Below are 21,662 nucleotides of genomic sequence, written 5' to 3' on the forward strand. Positions count from 1 at the left end.
GTGGGTGCCTGTAGTCCCAGCTACTCAGGAGGCTGAGGCAGGAGAATGGCGGGAGGTGTAAAACCTGGGAGGCGGAGCTTGCAGTGAGCTGAGATCCAGCCACTGCACTCCAGCCTGGGCGACAAAGCAAGACTCCGTCTCAAAAAAAAAAAAAGAAAACAGCTTCATCGGGATACAATTTTCAAACCATACAGCGAACCCATTTAAGGTGTATAAGTCAAGTTTTTCGTGTATTACCTTATTTTTATTTAGAGACAGTCTCGCTCTGTCCCCCAGGCTGCAGTGTAGTGGCAAAATCTTGGCTCATGGCAAGCTCCACCTCCTGGGTTCACGCCATTCTCCTGCCTCAGCCTCCCGAGTAGCTGGGACTACAGGTGACCGCCACCACACCCAGCTAATTTTTTGCATTTTTAGTAGTGATGGGGTTTCATCTTATGAGCCAGGATGGTCTCAATCTCCTGACCTCATCATCCACCCGCCTCAGCCTCCCAAAGTGCTGGGATTACAGGCGTGAGCCACTGAGCCTGGCCTTTTTTGTTGTTGAGATGGAGTCTCGCTGTCGCCCAGGCTGGAGTGCAGTGGCCGGATCTCAGCTCACTGCAAGCTCCGCCTCCCAGGGTTTACGCCATTCTCCTGCCTCAGCCTCCGGAGTAGCTGGGACTACAGGCGCCTGCCACCTCGCCCGGCTAGTTTTTTTTGTATTTTTAGTAGAGACGGGGTTTCACCGTGTTAGCCAGGATGGTCTCAATCTCCTGACCTCGTGATCCACCCGTCTCGGCCTCCCAAAGTGCTGGGATTACAGGCTTGAGCCACCGCGCCCGGCCTAGCCTTTTATTTTTTTAAGACAAGGTCTTACTCTATCACCCAGGCTGGAGTTACACATCTGTGGTGTGATCACAGATCGCTGCAACCTCAAACTTCCAGACTCAAGCAATCCTCTCAAGTAGCTGGGACTACAGGCATGTGCCACCTTGCCCGGCCAATTTTTGTATTTTTAGTGGAGTTGGGATTTTGCCATGTTGCCCAGGCTGGTCTTTTTATTATTATTTATTTTTGAGATGGAATCTTGCTGTCACCCAGGCTGGAGTGCAGTGGCACAATCTCGGCTTACTGCAACCTCCACCTCCCAGGTTCAAGTAATTTTCATGCCTCAACCTCCCAAGTAGCTGGGATTACAGGCATGAACCACTACACTCAGCTAATTTTAGTATTTTTAGTAGAAACAGGGTTTCACAATGTTGGCCAGTCTGGTCTTGGACTCCTGACCTCAAGTGATCCACCCGCCTCAGCCTCCCAAAGTGCTGGGATTACAGGTGTGAGCCACGAAACCCGGCTTTCTAAAATTTATTATTTATTTTTGAGACACAATCTCCGTCGCCCAGGCTTGAATGCAGTGGTGTCATCTTGGCTCACTGCAACCTCTGCCTCCCAGGTTTAAGTGATTCTCTTGCCTCAGCCTCCTGAGTAGCTGGGATTACAGATGTGCGCCACCACACCTGGCTAATTTTTGTATTTTTAGTAGAAATGGGATTTCACCATGTTGGCCAGGCTGGTCTCAAATTCCTGACCTCAGGTGATCCGCCCACCTCGCCTCCCAAAGTGCTGGGAGTACAGGCGTGAGCCACTGTGCTTGGCCAGTCAGCTCATATATTACCTGCAAAACCCAATCCCATTGTGCCTTTCTCTGGCTGAGTCATGGATTCAAACCTTGCCTCACGGACACGGGAAGCAATGATGACTGGCTATGCCTTCTCCCCTGCCTCCAGAGCATTTGTATTTTAGTAGACTGAGGAAGACTTCGGGATTCCAGGAAAGGTCTTGTCTAACAGGCAGAAGGAAGTGGACTCTGGGCCAAGCTCCCTTTGTTCAAACACCAGCTGTGCTGATTTTTGCTGTGAGTCACTTAGTCTCAGTTTTCTCACCTGTGAAACAGGAATAGCAGCTCCTCTCAGGACTCATGGCCGGGAGCTTTGGTAAGCAGGTGATTGTCATCAATGACCCTCACTCCTCTCTCCTCTCTTCCCAGCTACTCTGACCCATGGATCCCCTGGGCCCGGCCAAGCCACAATGGCCGTGGCGCCATTGTCTGGCCGGACTGCTATTTCAGCTGCTGGTGGCTGTGTGTTTCTTCTCCTACCTGCGTGTGTCCCGAGATGATGCCACTGGGTCCCCTAGGCCAGGGTTCATGGCAGTGGCATCTGTCACTGGGGCTCCCAAGTGGGTCCTCCCAACAGGACACCACTCCCACCCGCCCCCCTCTCCTGATCCTGCTGTGGACGTGGCCTTTCCACATCCCCGTGGCTCTGTCCCGCTGTTCAGAGATGGTGCCTGGCACGGCCGACTGCCATATTACTGCCTGACCGCAAGGTGTACCCACAGGCAGACTGCGGTCATCGTGCACCACTGGGATATCATGTCCAATCCTAAGTCACGTCTCCCACTTTCCCCGAGGCGGCAGGGGCAGCGCTGGATCTGGTTCAACTTAGAGCCACCCTCTAACTGCTGGCACCTAGAAGCCCTGGACGGATACTTCAATCTCACCATGTCCTACCGCAGCGACTCCGACATCTTCACGCCCTACAGGCTGGCTGGAGCCGTGGTCCGGCCAGCCTGCCCACCCACCGCTCAACCTCTCGGCCAAGACCGAGCTGGTGGCCTGGGCGGTATCCAACTGGAAGCCGGACTTGGCCAGGGTGCGCTACTACCAGAGCCTGCAGGCCCATCTCAAGGTGGATGTGTACGGGAAATCCCACAAGCCCCTGCCCAAGGGGACCATGATGGAGACGCTGTCCCGGTACAAGTTCTACCTGGCCTTCGAGAACTCCTTGCACCCTGACTACATCACCGAGAAGCTGTGGAGGAACGCCCTGGAGGCCTGGGCCGTGCCCGTGGTGCTGGGCCCCAGCAGGAGCAACTATGAGAGGTTCCTGCCGCCCGACGCCTTCATCCACGTGGACGACTTCCAGAGCCCCAAGGACCTGGCCCGATACCTGCAGGAGCTGGACAAGGACCACGCCCGCTACCTGAGCTACTTTCGCTGGCGGAAGATGCTGCGGCCTCGCTCCTTCAGCTGGGCACTGGATTTCTGCAAGGCCTGCTGGAAACTGCAGGAGGAATCCAGGTACCAGACCGTGCACAGCATAGCGGCTTGGTTCACCTAAGAGGCTGGTGTGGGGCCTGGGCTGCTGGGAACCTCATCTGCCTGGGTCCTCACCTGCTGGAGTCCTTCATGGCCAGCCCTCTCACTTACCTGGGAACTCACATGCTGGGCTTCACGGCTGTCAGGAGCCTCCCCTGCAGAAGCCTTGCCTGCTGGGGACCTCGTCTGTTGGGGACCTCACCTCCTGGGGACCTTGGCCACTGGAGGCTGCACCTACTGAGGATCTCTGCTGTTGGGGACTTTACCTGCTGGGACCTACTCCCAGAGACCCTGCCACACTGAATCTCACCTGCTAGGAGCTTCACCTGCTGGGGACCTCACCCTGGAGGGCACTGGGCCCTGGGGAACTGGCACCCTTGGGGCCCCACCCAGAGTGATGGTTCTGGCCAATTTGTTTGTGATGTTGTTAGCTGCCTGTGAGGGTTGCAGAGAGATAATCACGGCACCATTTCCAGTTGTAATACTGTAAGGAAAAATGATCACGTGTCTCCTCAATCTAGAGGATTTGTCCCTGTCAGGCCTCTGAGTCCAAGTTAAGCCATCATATCCCCAGTGACCTGCACGTATCCATCCAGATGGCCTGAAGTAACTGAAGATCCACAAAAGTGAAAATAACCTTAAGTGATGACATTCCACCACTGTGATTTGTTCCTGCCCCACCCTAACTGATCCCTGTACTTTGTCATCTCCCCCACCCTTAAGAAGGTTCTTTGTAAATCCCCCCACCCTTGAGAATGTACTTTGTGAGATTTCACCCCCTGCCCCCAAAACATTGCTCTTAACTCCACCGCCTATCCTCAAACCTGTAAGAACCAATGATAACCCACCGCCCTTTGCTGACTCCTTTTTCGGGCTCAGCCCGCCTGCACCCAGGTGAAATAAACAGCCACGTTGCTCACACAAAGCCTGTTTGGTGGTCTCTTCACATGGACATGTGAGACATTTGGTGCCGAAGACCCGGGTCAGCAGGACTCCTTCAGGAGACCAGGGCCCTGTCCTCACCCTCACTCCGTGAAGAGATCCATCTACGACCTCGGCTCCTCAGACAAACCAACCCAAGGAACATCTCACCAATTTCAAATCGTGTAAGCAGCCTCTTTTTACTTTCTTCTCCAACCTCTCTCACTATCCCTCAACCTCTTTCTCCTTGCAATCTTGGTGCCACCCTGCAGTCACTCCCTTAATTTCAATTCCTTTCATTTTCTGGTAGAGACAAAGGAGACACATTTTATCCGGTGGACCCAAAACTCTGGCACCGGTCATGGACTCAGGAAGGCCGCCTTCCCTTGGTGTTTAATCATTGCGGGGACGCCTGATTATTCACCCATGTTCCACTGGTGTCTGATCTCCACGGGGACACCTGCCTTGGTCACTCACCCACATTCCCTTGGTGGCAAGTCAGTTGCGGGGACGTCTGCTTTGGCTGCTCCCCACCCCCTTCTCCCTGTCTCTACCCTTCTCTTTAAACTTGCCTCCTTCACTATGGGCAACCTTTCACCCTCCATTCCTCCTTCTTCTCCCTTAGCCTGTGTTCTCAAGAACTGAAAACCTCTTCGGCCATGTGCGGTGGCTCACGCCTGTAATCCCAGCACTTTGAGAGATGAAGGCGGGCAGATCACGAGGTCAGGAGATCAAGACCACGGTGAAACCCCATCTCTACTAACAACAAAAATACAAAAAAATTAGCCACGCGCGGTGGTGGGCGCCTGTGCTTCCAGCGACTCGTGAGGCTGAGGCAGGAGAATGGCGTGAATCCCAGAGGCGGAGCTTGCAGTGAGCCGAGATGGCGCCACTGCACTCCAACCTGGGTGACAGAGCGAGACTCCGTCTCAAAAAAAAAAAAAAAAAAAAAAAGGAAATTCTCGCCGGGCGCGGTGGCTCACGCCTGTAATCCCAGCACTTTAGGAGGCCAAGGCAGCGGATCACGAGGTCAGGAGATCGAGACCCTCCTGGTTAACACGGTAAAACCCCGTCTCTACTGAAAATACAAAAAATTAGCCAGGCATGGTGGTGGGCACCTGTAGTCCCAGCTATTCGGGAGGCTGAGGCAGGAGAATGGCGTGAACCCGGGAGGTAGAGCTTGCAGTGAGCCGAGATCGCGCCACTGCACTCCAGCCTGGGCGACAGAGCCAGACTGTCTCAAAAAAAAAAAAAAAAAAAAAAAAAAAAAAAAGCCTGACCTAAAATCTAAGCATCTTATTTTCTTCTGCAATACTGCTTGGCCCCAATACAAACTCGATAGTAGTCTCAAGTGGCCAGAGAAACGCACTTTCAATTTGTCTATCCTACAAGATCTAGATAATTTTTGTTGAAAAATGGGCAAACGGTCTGAGTGCCTGACGCCCAGGCATTCTTTTACACACTGGTCCCTCCCTAGTCTCTGCCCCCAGTGCGACTCATCCCAAATCTTTCTTCTTTCTCTCCTGTCTGTTCCTTCAGTCTCCACCCCAAGCTCTGAGTCCTTTGAATCCTCCTTTTCTACGGACCCATCTGACCTTCTCCCCTCCTCCCCAGGCTGCTCCTCGCCAGGCCGAGCCAGGTCCCAATTCTTCCTCAGCCTCTGCTCCCCAACAATTGCCCTCCCTGACCTGCCCAACAATTTCCTCCTTAGGTGGCTGGAGCTGAAGGCATAGTCAGGGTACATGTGCCTTTTTCTCTATCAGACCTTTCCCAAGTCAGCCAGCGTTTAGGCTCTTTCTCATCAGACCCCACTAAACATATACAGGAATCCCGACATCTGACTCTGTCCTGCAATTTAACCTGGAGTGACTTAAATGTCACCCTAACTTCTATCCTCTCCCCAGATGAACGGGAAAGAGGTTATTTATTTATTTATTTATTTTTTGAGACAGAGTCTCGCTCTGTCACCCAGGCTGGAGTGCAGTGGCAGGATCTCGGCTCACTGCAAGCTCCGCCTCCCGGGTTCCCACCATTCTCCTGCCTCAGCTTCCCAAGTAGCTGGGACTACAGGCGCCCGCCATGGCGCCCAGCTTTTTTTTGTATTTTTAGTAGAGACGGGGTTTCACCGTGGTCTCCATCTCCTGACCTTGTGATCCGCCCGCCTCGGCCTCCCAAAGTGCTGGGATTACAGGCGTGAGCCACCGCACCCGGCCAAGAGTTTTTTTTTCTCTAGCCCAGTCTCACGCCGATAACTGCCGGCTTCATGAGCCAGACCTCCAGGAAGGCATTAGAGCAGTTCCCCGAGAGGATCCCCAATGGAACCATCAGGCAGATTCCCCAGCTATAGCTAGGTGAGATTTCATGGTTTCTGCCTAGTTAAAGGGCTTTAAAACGCAGCTTACAAAGCTGTTAATTATGATAAACTTAAACTATGCAAAGTAAAGACAAAAACCCAGCCCACTTCATGGCCTGTGTAGCAGCAACCCTTGGACACTTTACCGCCCTAGACCCAGAGGGGCCAGAAGGCTGCCTTATTCTTAATATGCATTTTCTCACCCAGTCAGCCCCTGACATTAGAAAAAAGCTTCAAAAGTTAGAATCTGGCCCTCAAACCCCACAACAGGAATTCATCAACCTTGCCTTCAAGGTGTACAACAATAGATAGGAGGTAGCCAGACAGCAGCGCATTTCTGAGTTACAGCTACTTGCCTCTGCTGTAAGACAACCCACCACCACGTCTCCAGCACATAAAACCTTCAGAACATCCAAGCAACAGCTCCCAGAGGCTCCTTCAAAACATCCTCATGGGCCTTGCTTCAACTGCCAAAAGGCTGGCCGCTGGGCTAAAGAATGCCCGCAGCCCGGAATTCCTCCTAAGCCGTGCCCTCTCTGTGCGGGCCCCCACTGGAGGTTGGACTGTCCGACTCACCTCACCGCCGCTCCTAAAGCCCCTGGAGCCCAAACCCAATGTTCTTGGCCAACTCCTTCCCAGATCTTCTTGGCTTAGCAGCTGAAAACATGCTTCTTGATTGCCTCGGAAGCCCCCTGGACAATCACAGACACCGGGTAACTCTTACAGTGGAGGGTAAGTCCGTCCCCTTCTAAATCAATACGGAGGCTACCCACTCCACATTACCGTCTTTTCTAGAGCCTGTTTCCCCTGCCTCCATAACGGTTGTGAGTATTGACAGCCAGGCTGCTAAACCTCTTAAAACTCCCCAACTCTGGTGCCAACTCGAACATTCTTTTACACACTCCTTTTTAGTTATCCCCACCTGCCCAGCTCCCTTATTAGGTGGAGCCATTTTAACTAAATTATCTGCTTCCCTGAGTATTCCTGGGCTACAGCCACACCTCATTGCCAGCTTTTGCCGCAGTTCAAAGCCTCCTTCACATCCTCTCCTTGTATCTCCCCACCTTAAGCTGCAAGTATAGGATGCCCCTACTCTCTCCTTGGCAACTGATCATGCACCCCTTACCATCCCATTGAAACCTAATCACCCTTACCCCACTCAACACCAATATCCCACCCCATAGCACACTTTAAAAGGATTAAAGCCTGTTATCACTCACCTGTTATAGCATGGCCTTTTAAAGCTTACAAACTCGCCTTACAATTCCCCCATTTTACCTGTTCTAAAACCAGACACGTCTTGCAGGTTAGTTCAGGATCTGTGCCTCATCAACCGAATTGTCCACCCTGTGGTGCCAAACCCATATATTCTCCTATCCTCAATACTTCTCTCTGCAACCTCTCCACAACCCAGTAATTCTGTTCTGGATTTCATAATTCTTCATGCAAATGTGTCCGGAACTGGTGGGTTCATTAGTCTCCCGGACTTCAAACCCTCCCGGTGAGTGTTACAGTTCTTAAACATGGTGCGTCCAGAGTTTGTTCCTTCAGATGTTCAGATGTATCTGGAGCTTTTTCCTTCTGGTGGGTTCGTGGTCTCGCCAGCTTCAGGATTGAAGCTGCAAACCTTCTCGGTGAGTGTTACAGCTTTTAAAGGCAGTGCATCTGGAGTTGTTCATTCTTCTCGGTGGGTTCATGGTCTCACTGGTTTCAGGAGTGAAGCTACAAACTTTTGTGGTGAGTGTTACAGCTTTTAAAGGCAGTGTGGATCAGCACCAAGACTTATTGTAAAGAGCAAAAGAACAAACCTTCCACACTGCCGAAGCAGACCCCAACAGGTTGCCGAAGCAGACCCCAACAGGTTGCCGAAGCAGACCCCAACAGGTTGCCGAAGCAGACCCCAACAGGTTGCCGAAGCAGACCCCAACAGGTTGCCGCTGATCGGTGCTGGCAGCTTGCTTTTATTCCCTTATCTTGCCCCACCCACATCCTGCTGATTGGTCCATTTTACAGACAGCTGATTGGTCCATTTTACAGACAGCTGATTGGTCCACTTTACAGATAACTGATTGGTCTGTTTTGACAGGGTGCAGATTGGTGCGTTTACAATCCCTGAGCTAGACACAGAGTACTAGACAGAAAAGTTCTCCAAGTCCCCACTAGGTTAGCTAGACACAGAGTACCTATTGGTGTATTTACAAACCTTTAGCTAGACACAGGGTACTGATTGGTGTATTTACAAACCCTGAGCTAGACAGAGAGTGCTGATTGGTGCATTTACAATCCTTTACCTAGACAGAGTGCTAGACACGAAAGTTCTCCAAGTCCCCACTAGGTTACAGAGTACTGATTGGTGTATTCACAAACCCTGAGCTAGGCACAGAATGCTGATTGGTGCGTTTATGATCCCCTAGCTAGACATAAAAGTTCTCCAAGTCCCCACCAGGTTACCTAGATACAGACTACTGTACTGATTGGTGTATTTACAAACCCTGAGCTAGACCCAGGATGCTGATTGGTGTATTTACAATCCCTTAGCTAGACATAAATGTTCTCCAAGTCCCCACTAGACCCAGGAGCCCAGCTGGTTTCACCTAGTGGAACCCGCACCCGGTCTGCAGGCGGAGCTGCCCACCAGTCCCAAGCCCTGCTTGCACTCCTTAGCCCTTGGAGGCTCAGGCCGCGCTGGAGCCCACTGCGGAGGATGGGGCTCGGACATGGCGGGCTGCAGGTCCCGAGCCCTGCCCCACAGGGAGGAGGCCAAGGCCCCGTGAGAATTTGAGCTTGGTGCATGTGGGCCGGCAGTGCTGGGGGACCTGGCGCAACCTCCGCAGCTGCTGGCCTGGGTGCTAAGCTCCTCACTGCCCTGGGATCCGCTGGCTGCTCTGAGTGCGGCCCCCCGGAGCCCCCGGAGCCCGCGCCCTGACGGAACTCCACCCCCTGGTTCCCATCTGCGCCTCTCCCTCCACACCTCCCGGCCAAGCAGAGGGAGCCCGCTCTGGCCTCGGCCAGCACAGAAAGGGGCTCCCACAGTGCAGTGGCGGGCTGAAGAGCTCCTCAAGCCCTGCCAGAGTGGACACCCAGGCGGAGGAGGCACGGAGAGTGAGGGCTGCTAGCACATTGTCACCTCTCAAAAACACACATGCTTTCCCTGCTGATGGTGTAGGGCTAATCTCCCAAACCCCAACCCCTTCTACAAAACAACAACTCCTTTCCTTCTTAGGCGTGGTTAGGTACTTCCGCCTTTGGATACCTAGTTTTACCATCCTGACTAAACCATTATGTAAAGTCACAAAACCAAACCTAGCTGACTCTATAGATCCTACATCCTTTTGCCACTCCTCTTTCTGTTCCTTAAAAACAGCCCTAGAAGCTGCCCCCACGCTGGCTGTAACTCATCCCAAGCCAAAGTGCAGGGCTGTGCGGTCAGAGATCTTACACAAAACCCAGGACCATGCCCTGTAACCTTCTGTCCAAACAACTTGACCTTACTGTTTTAGCCTAGCCTCATGTCTGCTGCTGCCACCCTCATACTTTTAGAGGCCCTCAAAATCACAAACTATCCTCAACTCACTCTCTATAGTTCTCATAACTTCCAAAATCTAAATTTCTTCCTCACACCTGACACATACATATGCTTTCTGCTCCCTGGTTCCTTCAGCTGTACTCACTCTTTGTTGAGTCTCCCACAGTTACCATTGTTCCTGGCCCGGACTTCAATCCGGCCTCCCACATTATTCCAGATACCACACCTGACCCCCGTGACTGTATCTCTTGGATCCACCTGACATTCACCCCATTTCCCCATATTTCCTTTTTTCCTGTTCCTCACCCTAATCACACTTGGTTTATCGATGGCAATTCCACCAGGCCTAATCGCCACTCACCAGCAAAGGTAGGCGATGCTATAGTATCTTCCATGTCTATCATTGAGGCTACTGCTCTGCCCCCCTCCACTACCTCTCAACAAGCCAAAGTCATTGCCTTAACTCGAGCCCTCACTCTTGCAAAGGGACTATGCATCAGTATTTATGCTGACTCTAAATATGCCTTCCATATCCTGCACCACCGTGCTGTTATATGGACTGAAAGAGGTTTCCTCACTACGCAAGGGTGCTCTGTCTTTAATCAAAACTCTTCTCAAGGCCGCTTTACTTCCAAAGAAAGCTGGAGTCGTTCACTGCAAAGGCCATGAAAAGGCATCAGATCCCATCGCTCAGGACAATGCTTACGCTGATAAGGTAGCTAAAAAAGCAGCTAGCTTTCCAACTTCTATCCCTCGTGTTCCAACTTCTGTCCCTCACAGCCAGTTTTTCTCCTTCTCATCTGGTCACTCCCACCTACTCCCCCACTAAAATTTCCACCTATTAATCTCTTCCCACACAAGGCAAATGGTTCTTGGACCAAGGAAGATATCTCCTTCCAGCCTCACAGGCCCATTCTATTCTGTCATCATTTCATAACCTCTTCCATGTAGATTACAAGCCACTAGCACACCTCTTAGAACCTCTCATTTCCTTTGCATCAGGGAAATCTATCCTCAAGGTAATCACTTCTCAGTGTTCCATCTGCTATTGTACTACTCCTCAGGGATTGTTCAGGCTCCCTCCCTTCCCTACACATCAAGCTTGGGGATTTGCCCCTGCCCAGGACTGGCAAATTGACTTTACTCACATGCCTCATGTCAGGAAACTAAAATACCTCTTGGTCTGGGTAGACACTTTCACTGGATGGGTAGAGCCCTTTCCCATAGGGTCTGAGAAGGCCACCGTGGTCATTTCTTCCCTTCTGTCAGACATAATTCCTCGGTTTGGCCTTCCCACCTCTATACAGTCTGATAATGGACCGGCCTTTATTAGTCAAATCACTGAAGCAGTTTTTCAGGCTCTTGGTATTCAGTGGTGCCTGATTTTACCTCAAACTTCCACCCTTAAGTCTCTCTTTAAGTGGATAGAAGATCTTCAGTGACAAAATACATGCCAATACTTTCACCCTGATGAAGTCCTATTCTTTACTTTTATACATACTCTTATTCTCTTTCCTGTTCTTATGCCACCCTCTACTTCTCCCCAGCGATCTCCACCACCCTATCAAACTCACTCTCTCCTAGCCATTTCTAATCCTTCTTTAACAAACAATTGCTGGCTTTGCATTTCTCTTTCCTCCAAAATCGCTGAGGCCTCGACTTACTCACTGCTGAAAAAAAGAAGACTGTATATTTTTAAATGAAGAGTGTTGTTTTACCTAAAACAATCTGGCCTGGTATATGACAACATAAAAACACTCAAGGATAGAGCCCAAAAACTCGCCAACCAAGAAAACAATAACGTTGAACCCCCTTGGGCACCCTCTAATTGGACGTCCTGGGTACTCCCAATTCTTAGTCCTTTAATACCTATTTTTCTCCTTCTTTTATTTGGACCTTGTATCTTTTGTTTATTTTCTCAATTCATACAAAACTGCATCCAGGCCATCACGAATAATTCTATACGACAAATGCTCCTTCTAACAACCCCACAATATCACCCCTTACCCCAAAATCTTTCTTCAGTTGCATCTCTCCCACTGTAGGTTCCCACGTCATCCCCAATCCCACTTGAAGCAGCCCTGAGAAACATCGCCCATTATCTCTCCATAACACCCCCAAAAACTTTCACTGCCCCAACATTTTACCACTATTTTGTTTCATTCTTCTTACTAATATAAGAAGACAGGAATGTCAGGCCTCTGAGTCCGAGCTAAGCCATCACAGCCCCAGGGACCTGCACGTATCCATCCAGATGGCCTGAAGTAACAGAAGATCCACAAAAGAAGTGAAAATAGCCTTAACTGATGACATTCCACCATTGTGATTTGTTTCTGCCCCATCCTAACTGATCCCTGTACTTTGTCATCTCCCCCACCCTTAAGAAGGTTCTTTGTAAATCTCTGCACCCTTGCGAATGCACTTTGTGAAATCCACCCCCTGTCCCCAAAACATTGCTCTTAACTCCACCGCCTATCCCCAAACCTGTAAGAACCAATGATAGTCCACCACCATTTGCTGACTCGGTTTTTGGACTCAGCCTGCCTGCACCCAGGTGAAATAAACAGCCACACTGCTCACACAAAGCCTGTTTGGTGGTCTCTTCACACGGACATGTGAGACAGGCCCCAGGGGTTAAGAGCTCACCCCAGGTTCTCACCCTAGGGGTTAAGAGCTCAGAGTTCAGACAGGTCTGAGTTCAAGCCCAGTACCACCATTTACGGGGTGCAGGTGGAATCGACTGTAAATGAGGACTTCTGGAACATTCCAAATAATCTGGGGTTGAAGGAAATTGCTGTTCTCTGGTAAATGCCAAGGGTGGACAGGTGCAGTGGCTCATGCCTGTAATCCCAGCACTCTGGGAGGCCGAGGTAGGAGGATTCATTGAGGCCAAGAGTTAAAGACCAGCCTGGACAACATAGCAAGACCACGTCTCTATCTAAAAAATAATAGGCCAGCCAGGTGCAGTGGCTCACACCTGTAATCCCAGCACTTTGGGAGGCCGAGGCGGGCGGATCACGAGGTCAGGAGATGGAGAGCATCCTGGCTAACACGGTGAAACCCCGTCTCTACTAAAAATACAAAAAATTAGCCAGGCATGGTGGCAGGTAACTGTAGTCCCAGCTACTCAGGAGGCTGAGGCAGGAGAATGGCGTGAACCTGGGAGGCAGAGCTTGCAGTGAGCTGAGATTGCACCACTGCACTCCTGCCTGGGTGACAGAGTGAGACTCCGTCTCAATAACAATAATAATAATAGGCCGGGTGCAGTGGGTTATGCCTGTAATCTCAGCACTTAAGGAGGTCGAGGAGGGCAGATCACCTGAGGTCAGGAGTTGGAGACCAGCCTGGCCAACATGGTGAAACCCCGTCTCTACTAAAAATACAAAATTTGGCTGAGCGCGATGGCTCATGCCTGTAGTCCCAGCACTTTGGGAAGCCGAGGCGGGAGGATCATGAAGTCAGGAGATCGAGACCATCCTGGCTAACACAGTGAAACCCCGTCTCTACTAAAAATACAAAAAATTAGCCGGGTGTGGTGGCAGCACCTGTAGTCCTCGCTACTCTGGAGGCTGAGGCAGGAGAATGGCGTGAATCTGGGAGGCAGAGCTTGCAGTGAGCCGAGATTGCGCCAGTGCACTCCAGCCTAGGCGACAGAGCAAGACTCCATCTCAAAAAAAAAAAGAAAGAACCCAGCTGGGCGCGGTGGCTCATGCCTGTATTCCCAGTACTCTGGGAGGCTGATGCAGGCAGATCACCTGAAGTCAGGAGTTCAAGACCAGCCTGGCTAACATGGCAAAAACCCAGCTCTACTAAAAAAAATACAAAAATTACCGGGTGCCATGTCATGTGTCTATAATCCCAGCTACTCTGGAGGCTGCGGCATGAGAATCGCTTGAGCCCGGGAGGCATAGGTTGCAGTAAGCTGAGACTGAGACTGTGCCACTGCACTCCAGCCTGAGTGACAGAGTGAGATTCCATCTCAAAAAAAAAAAAGGAAAAGGGGCCAAGACGGGGAGATCACAAGGTCAGGAGATTGAGACCATCCTGACAAGCACAGGGAAACCCTGTCTCTACTAAAAATACAAAAATTGGCTGGGCGTGGTGGCTCACGCTTGTAATCCCAGCACTTTGGGAGGCCGAGGCGGGCGGATCACGAGGTCAGGAGATCGAGGCCATCCTGGCTAACATTGTGAAACCCCGTCTCTACTAAAAAATACAAAACAAAATTAGCCAGGCGTGGTGGTGGGCGCCTGTAGTCCCAGCTACTCGGGAGGCTGAGACAGGAGAATGGCGTGAACCCGGGAGGCGGAGCTTGCAGTGAGCCGAGATCGTGCCACTGCACTGCAGCCTGGGTGACAGAGCGAGACTCCGTCTCAAAAAAAAAAAAAAAAGGAGAGAGAGATAGGGGTATCTCTGTTTTGCCTAGGCTGGTCTCAGACTCCTGGGCTCAAGCTATCTTCCTGCCTCTCCCTCCCAAACTGTTGGGATTACAGGTGTGAGTCACAGTGTGAGTCACTGTGCATGGCCTTAGAAGTCTTTTTTTTTTTTTTTTGATATAGGGCCTCAGTCTCTTGCCCAGACTGGAGTACAGTAGTACGATCTCAGCTCACCACAACCTCTGCCTCCCAGGCTCAAGCGATTCTCCTGCCTCAGCCTCCCAAGTAGCTGAGATTACAGGCATGCACCACTACAGCCCGGCTAATTTTTATACTTTTAGTAGAGATAGGGTTTCACCATGTTGTCCAGGCTGGTCTCAAACTCATGACCTCAAATGATCCACCTGCCTTGGCCTCCCAAAGTGCTGGGATTATAGACATGAGCCACTGTGCCCGGCCAGAAGTCTTTTTTTTTTTTTTTTTTGAGACAGAATCTCGCTCTGTTGCCCAGCCTGGAGTGCAGTAGTGTGATCTTGGCTCACTGCAAGCTTCGCCTCCTGGGTTCACGCCATTCTCCTGCCTCAGCCTCCCAAGTAGCTGGGACTACAGGCACACACCGCCACATCCGGCTAATTTTTTGTATTTTTAATATGGAGATGGGTTTCATCCTGTTAGCCAGGATGGTCTCGATCTTCTGATGTTGTGATCCACCCGCCTTGGCCTCCCAAAGTGCTGGGATTAGTAGAGATGGGGTTTCACCACGTTAGCCAGGATGGTCTCGATCTCCTGACCTCATGATCCGCCCGCCTTGGCCTCCCAAAGTGCTGGGATTACAGGCGTGAGCCACCATGCCTGGCCCCAAGAAGTCATTTTTTTAATAAGTCACAGTCAACCTCATCAGTCAAGGAATGAGACATGAGTGGGATTAGGTCACTGCCTCTGGAGCCCAGGGAGACTCCAAGCCCCTGGCCCAGCCCTACCTCCCAGAACCTCACTGGTCAGGGCATGGCTGGGCGTTGAGATGGTGGAACTGCAGGCAGCGTGACGTGGCCTCCCAGAAATGATTTCTAGAACAGGGAAGTCATGATACCTGGAGGCTGGACTTTGAGTTGAGCTCAGTTACGTCTGCACCCAGCTTGGGAGTGACAGAATTTAAGGTCATGCTCTCTCAAAACCGGTATTCCAGATCATTTATCTCCATTCCAGGAAGTTTGCATAGCTCCCTGGACTTCTGCTCTGCACTGCCCTGCAGGAGTGGGTGGGGAAAGGAAGTGGCTTTGAGGCACAGAGGGGCTTGGTGAGGCCACCAGAGGAAGCTTCTGCCACCAATGTGAGACCTGTGCCCAGCGTGTCAGAAGAGAGCATCTCAAAACATGTATCAACATGGTAACCCCTCTGCTTGAAGCCTCCCATAGTGCTGAACACCCCATGGCTGTCCGTGGCCCAGTCTGCGACAGCTCTGCCTCCTCTCCTGTGGTGAAGACCCAACCTGCTGAGACTCCTCCCACAGTTCCTAAACATGCTTGCATTTCTGCTGCCTCGGGGCCTTTGCGAAGGTTGTTCCCTGTAACCGGAATGCTCTTCCCTCCCTTTTTAATTCAGAAGGCTGCAATTTTAATTGAAGAAAATTCCCTTCCAAGGTTCACGAGTTGCCTGACTTGCCCATCAGCTTCCTGCAGGATCCCTTGGCCTGGCACTTAGTGCTCAGTTGATGGATCAACTGAGTGGGAGGTGGGATCTGGTGGGAAGGAAAGCGGGAAGGTGGAAATTCTGCTCACTTCCTCATTGCCACCTCCCAAGGAACCCCTGGTGTCCCTGTGGAACCCGCTTTGGGAACCGGTGGTTCAGGTCAGCCTTTATACTTTGTACTCAAAGCCACATCGTATTGAAGCCACAAGTGGGGTCAAGGTCATGACCTGGGTCTCCAAATCCCTTCACCCTATCCGGTTCTGCAGCGGGGATTACAGAAGTCCCACAATTTGTTTTCAAAGGATGTCCCCGCTCCAGGACAGGATACCCTTGGTCACCTGATGGCAGGTGTGGTGGTTGGAAAGTGTTTGGGTGAGGGAGAAAGGATAAGATGGAGGAAGGTGAACAAGAAGGCACAATCCATGTTGCTTCCGGGTTCTTCCTCACCAATTTTCCCGCGCGCAGGGAAAATGCAGCCTGCGCCCAGGAAGATGCAGATCAACCGAACACGCGCCAGGTGACGTCAATCCGAAGAGATCGAAACTTACCCGGCCACGCCTATGGAGACACCCCTACCATGCCCTTATCACGCCCACTGCCCTCCCCCTTCCAGTACCAATGCATAAAAGTCCGCCGCCGGCAGGAGCCGGTGTGCCTTCTTCGGCCCCTCTCACTTGTGGACCGGAGAACCTCACCCGAGAGCGCTGGCGCGAATTCCCTGGCCCCCCACACCTGAGGACCAGAGAACCTCGCCCGAGACTGTGTGCATATTTGCAATAAAAGACTGCCACTTTCTTATGTACTTTGGCCTCATGTTTAATTATTTAGCTCTCCTAAATTAAATTAAATTAAACAAAACAGTTGGTGCCGAAACCTGACCCGGGAGGAGACCCTTCCTCAACATCCCCTAGAGGTCTGAGGAACCTCCTCCTCAGCGAACCGGCTCCCAACCCAACCAGCCACCAACACCAAACAAGTGTTCCAGCTTTCCACTGGTGCCACTCTGAGAATTTCTTCTTTGGTGAGTACTCCCCTTTGTTAACCATCTCCGTCCGTTTCAGTGTCCTTGGCCTAGAGTCGTACATACACCCAAGGACATAGCCACCCTGTGGCGCAGTGAGGTCTTCAACCCGGAGACGTCCGTCTTGAAGTTCCTCAATTCTCCGTTAGTGGCTCCAGGAGCCCCCAGTCTCCAGCAGCAGCAAAGGACGCTTTGCCACAGCGTGAGGTCGGTTTCCATTTCTGGTGGTTAAACAATGGGAACCTCACAATCGAAAATCCCTAGGAACACCCCCTTAGGGTGTCTCCTCCAAAACTTGGAAGCCTTCCTCTGCACTGTGGCATGGCCGCAGTATAAATTAGACAACCAATCTCAATGGTCACCAGACAGCACACTTGACTATAACATTCTATTAGATCTCTCTAATTTCTGTCGAAGGCTTAGAAAGTGGTCAGAAATTATGTCCAAGTCTTTTCGGACTTGCGTTCTCACCCAGACCTGTGCACCCAATGTTCAATGGCCCGGGTCTTGTTAGCCAAAACCCGGCCCTCGGCCCCTACCTCAACGTCAGAGGAGGACTCCACCTCCATTTCAGATAAGGCCGAAGGCGGGGCACCTCCCTCCCGACCTACGAACCCCCCTCCCTATGCTCCTCCTACCACCCCTCCCTCAGCCACTCCTCTTACCTCTCCCATTTCCACCCACACTCGCTCCAAGACGGCAGTAGCAGCCCCCACTAGTCAGCCCTCTACCGGTCAGCCTGCCCCAACCCCCTCTACCAGTCAGCCGGTCTCAACCTACCCCACTGGTCAGTCTGTTTCAACCTCCCTTGTTAGTTTGTTGGCCCCACTCCGAGAGGTCACCGGAGCCGAAGGACTAGTTAGAGTCCATGTCCCTTTTTCCTTGGCAGATCTTCCCAAGATTGAAAAATGGCTCGGCGATTTCTCTGCTAACCCCACCCTATATTCCAAGGAGTTTCGATACCTATGTCAGGCATATGATCTAACCTGGCATGACTTACAGATCATTTTGTCCTCCTCCCTTAACCAAGAGGAAAGACAGCATATTCTTTTTTTTTTTTTTGAGACGGAGTCTCGCTCTGTCGCCCAGGCTGGAGTGCAGTGGCCGGATCTCGGCTCACTGCAAGTTCCGCCTCCCGGGTTCACGCCATTCTCCTGCCTCAGTCTCCCAAGTAGCTGGGACTACAGGCGCCCGCCACCTTGCCCAGCTAGTTTTTTGTATTTTTTAGTAGAGACAGGGTTTCACTGTGTTAGCCAGGATGGTCTTGATCTGCTGACCTCGTGATCCGTCCGTCTCGGCCTCCCAAAGTGCTGGGATTACAGGCTTGAGCCACCGCGCCCGGCCTAGACAGCATATTCTTGCAGCCGCCAGGCAACATGCAGATCAATGGCATTTAACCGATGCCACCGTCCCGTTAGGAGAGATGGCTGTCCCGTCCATAGAACCAGATTGGGACTACCAACCACAACAGCCCGGCCACCGTAGGAGAGACATTATGGTTCAATGTCTCTTGGCTGGTATGCAGGCAGCCTCTAACAAAGTGGTCAATTTTGATAAACTAAAGGAAATCATCCAGCACCCAGATGAGAACCCGGCTTCCTTCCTAAATCGCCTTACAGAGGCACTAGCCCAATTTACCCAGCTAGACCCCACCTCCCCAGCCGGGGCAGCTGTCCTAGCCTCCTATTTTATCTCCCAGTCAGTCTCAGATATTCGAAAAAAGCTAAAAAAGGTTGAAGATGGGCCTCAAACCCCCATACAGGACTTAGTAAAATTGGCCTTTAAAGTTTTTAACTCCAGAGAAGAAGCAGCTGAGGCCGCAGAGCTAGACAAGGAGAAAAGAAGGGCTGTGCTTCAGGCGCAAGCCTTAGTGGCTGCCCTCCAACCAGCGTTGCCCACTCTGCTGGCAGGGAAGGCACAGGGCAAGTCTCCTAAGGGCACTTGCTTCAAATGCGGAGACCCCAAGCATTGGGCCAGTAAGTGCCCTCAGGCAAAGGGGAGTCTACCGTCCAATCCTTGTTTCAAGTGCGGCACAACTGGGCATTGGGCCAGTAAGTGCCCAAATCCTCGCTCGCCTACCGTGCCATGTCCACTATGCCATCAGGAAGGGCATTGGAAGTCTGATTGCCCCGCCAGCAGGGCAGGCATTGCGCCTCAACGTGGTGCCTCTCCTCAAGGGTCAGAAGGCTCCTTCCAGCTCCTACACCTGGACGACGACTGACGGTGCCCACACTCAGAGACCCCAGTCACCTTTGCCGAGCCCAGGGTAACGCTACAGGTAGCAGGTAAGCCAATTTCTTTTCTCCTCGTTATGGAGGCTACCTACCCAGCTTTGCCATCCTATAGTGGACCTAGCCAACTCTCCACTATTTCAGTAGTAGAAGTAGACAGTAAGCCGTCTAACCCTCGCCAGACCTCAGTGTTACACTGTTGCCTAGACTCAATGTTAAACTGTTGCCTGGACTATGCATGTTTTGCCCACTCTTTCCTCATCATGCCCTCATGTCCCACCCCCCTCTTAGGACAAGACATCTTTTTTTTTTTTTTTTTTTTTTGAGAAGGAGTCTCGCTCTGTCACCCAGGCTGGAGTGCAGTGGCCAGATCTCAGCTCACTGCAAGCTCCGCCTCCCGGGTTTACGCCATTCTCCTGCCTCAGCCTCCCGAGTAGCTGGGACTACAGGCGCCCGCCACCTCGCCCGGCTAGTTTTTTGTATTTTTTTTAGTAGAGACGGGGTTTCACCGTGTTAGCCAGGATGGTCTCGATCTCCTGACCTCGTGATCCGCCCGCCTCGGCCTCCCAAAGTGCTGGGATTACAGGCTTGAGCCACCGCGCCCGGCCTGGACAAGACATCTTAACCAAACTCTCCATAGAGACATGTCAATCGTGGGTAACCCTACTTCCCCTTGCCCTTATCAGACTACGGGTGACACCTAGAAGCCCTACAGGCCTTAGCCCATTTGAACTAGTTTACGGGTGCCCTCTTGCATTATGAGAACTTCCTATTCTTCCCACACCGTTGGCACCCTACTTGCCCTATCTCTCTCTCTTAAGACAATTACTTAGAGAACACGCCGAAAGGTCACTTCCCCAACCTACATAAGGAAATCCAGACCCCCCCTCGGCCCTTTCCCCAGGTGACCAGGTTCTACTCAAGGATCTACATGCAAAGGGCCTTATTCCTAAGTGGAAGAGCCCATATACAGTAATGCTTACCACTTCTACAGCAGCCAAGCTTTTAGGTCACAGTTCCTAGGTCCATTTTACCCAGCTGAAGACAGCCTAGCCCCCTCAGGCTAAGTGGCAGTCCACCCAACTGTTGCCCACCCGTCTAAAAATAACCAAGATAGAAACAAGCTAGATGAGCCACACCCTCCTCAAATTTTCCTGTTTCCTCACTGTTCTTCATCTTAACTGACTTTTCCCTGACAAACCCCATAGATACCCTCCTCCCCGACCCATCCCCCAACCAGTGGGTCTCCCGACTTTTTACTCTCATAGGAGACCTAGCTTGGCAGGGTGCCCTTTGTGATTTCAGCAATGTTTAACTTAACTCTCTACACTTTTGCCACCATTATTATGGCTCACTCTAATCCCCCTAGTTACTCCTACTAATCCTAACTTTGTATCGAAATTTTCTATAACTGAAACCTGGTCTACAGACAACCAGGTACACTCAGTCATGCAAGGCACTGCAGAATCTCCCCCCCAAGGGCTGTCAATCTGCCCTCTCCCTAAACTTTTCCCTAAGTTCCGTCACTGGAGGCCTCCCAGCCATATGTTTCTTATATGACCAAACAGAATATAATTGTAAGAACTACTGTCAAGAAACCAACCTCGGGTGTCCATACAATTACTGCAAAATCCATCCTTTGTATGACTTCTTTGCACAATCCCAACGTAAAAATATGTTTCAAAGCCCTTCACCAGGAACATATAGTGTTATTATTAATGATCCCTGGGACCCTCGGTAGGCCCAGGAAGTAAAAGGTGGACTATATGCATCATCTTCTTCCTCATATCCCACTGCAACCATCCAGGTAAAGAGAATATACGTTCAGCAAGTACAACTCCCTAGTGGTGTACAGACCCTACAAAATTTAACGTCAGCCGTAAAATCTCATGAACAAAAAATACAGAAGCTGTTAAGCCCCCCAAGCCCCCCTAACAATGAGGACCCATTCTCATGGCTAACACTTATTCGCCAGGGACTTAACTTAACCCAGGCTGCTGGAGTAAGGAACCTCTCCCACTGCTTCCTTTGCGCTGCACTCGGAAAAGCTCTCTTAGTGGCAGTCCCGCTACCAACCGCTTTCAATATCACCACCGACTCTACCAGCTCCTCTCAAGCAACATCCTTGCCTCAAGTCCCATTATACCATAATCCACAGGGTCAAACCCTTCCTTTTTGCTACTCTACTCCAAACTCTTCGTGGTGTGATTGCACTCAAGCTCCCAGCAGGACCCAGATGGCCCCCGTTGGAGGCTACTTTTGGTGTAACCAAACTATCTAAAACTCTTAACCATACCTCCATCACCCAGTCCCTTTGCGTTCCGGTATCTTTAGTGCCGAGCTTAACCCTATATAGCGAAGGAGAATTGTCCAAACTAGCTTCCCAGCTCAGCTCCAGCAATAACA

General features: G+C 51.3%; 1 protein-coding gene across 1 annotated transcript; it reads left to right on the forward strand.

The window, feature by feature from the left end:
• The first annotated feature begins 2,038 nt into the window (after nucleotides 1-2,038).
• Nucleotides 2,039-3,161, forward strand: LOC104665388 (galactoside 3(4)-L-fucosyltransferase). The gene is given in 5 exon segments (XM_010367199.2): nucleotides 2,039-2,212; nucleotides 2,214-2,357; nucleotides 2,359-2,385; nucleotides 2,387-2,581; nucleotides 2,583-3,161. Coding segments are annotated over 5 exon segments (1,119 nt in total).
• Nucleotides 3,162-21,662: the final 18,501 nt, after the last annotated feature.

Source organism: Rhinopithecus roxellana, chromosome 8 (assembly GCF_007565055.1).
Source record: "Rhinopithecus roxellana isolate Shanxi Qingling chromosome 8, ASM756505v1, whole genome shotgun sequence".
In the NCBI taxonomy this organism is placed as follows: domain Eukaryota; kingdom Metazoa; phylum Chordata; class Mammalia; order Primates; family Cercopithecidae; genus Rhinopithecus; species Rhinopithecus roxellana.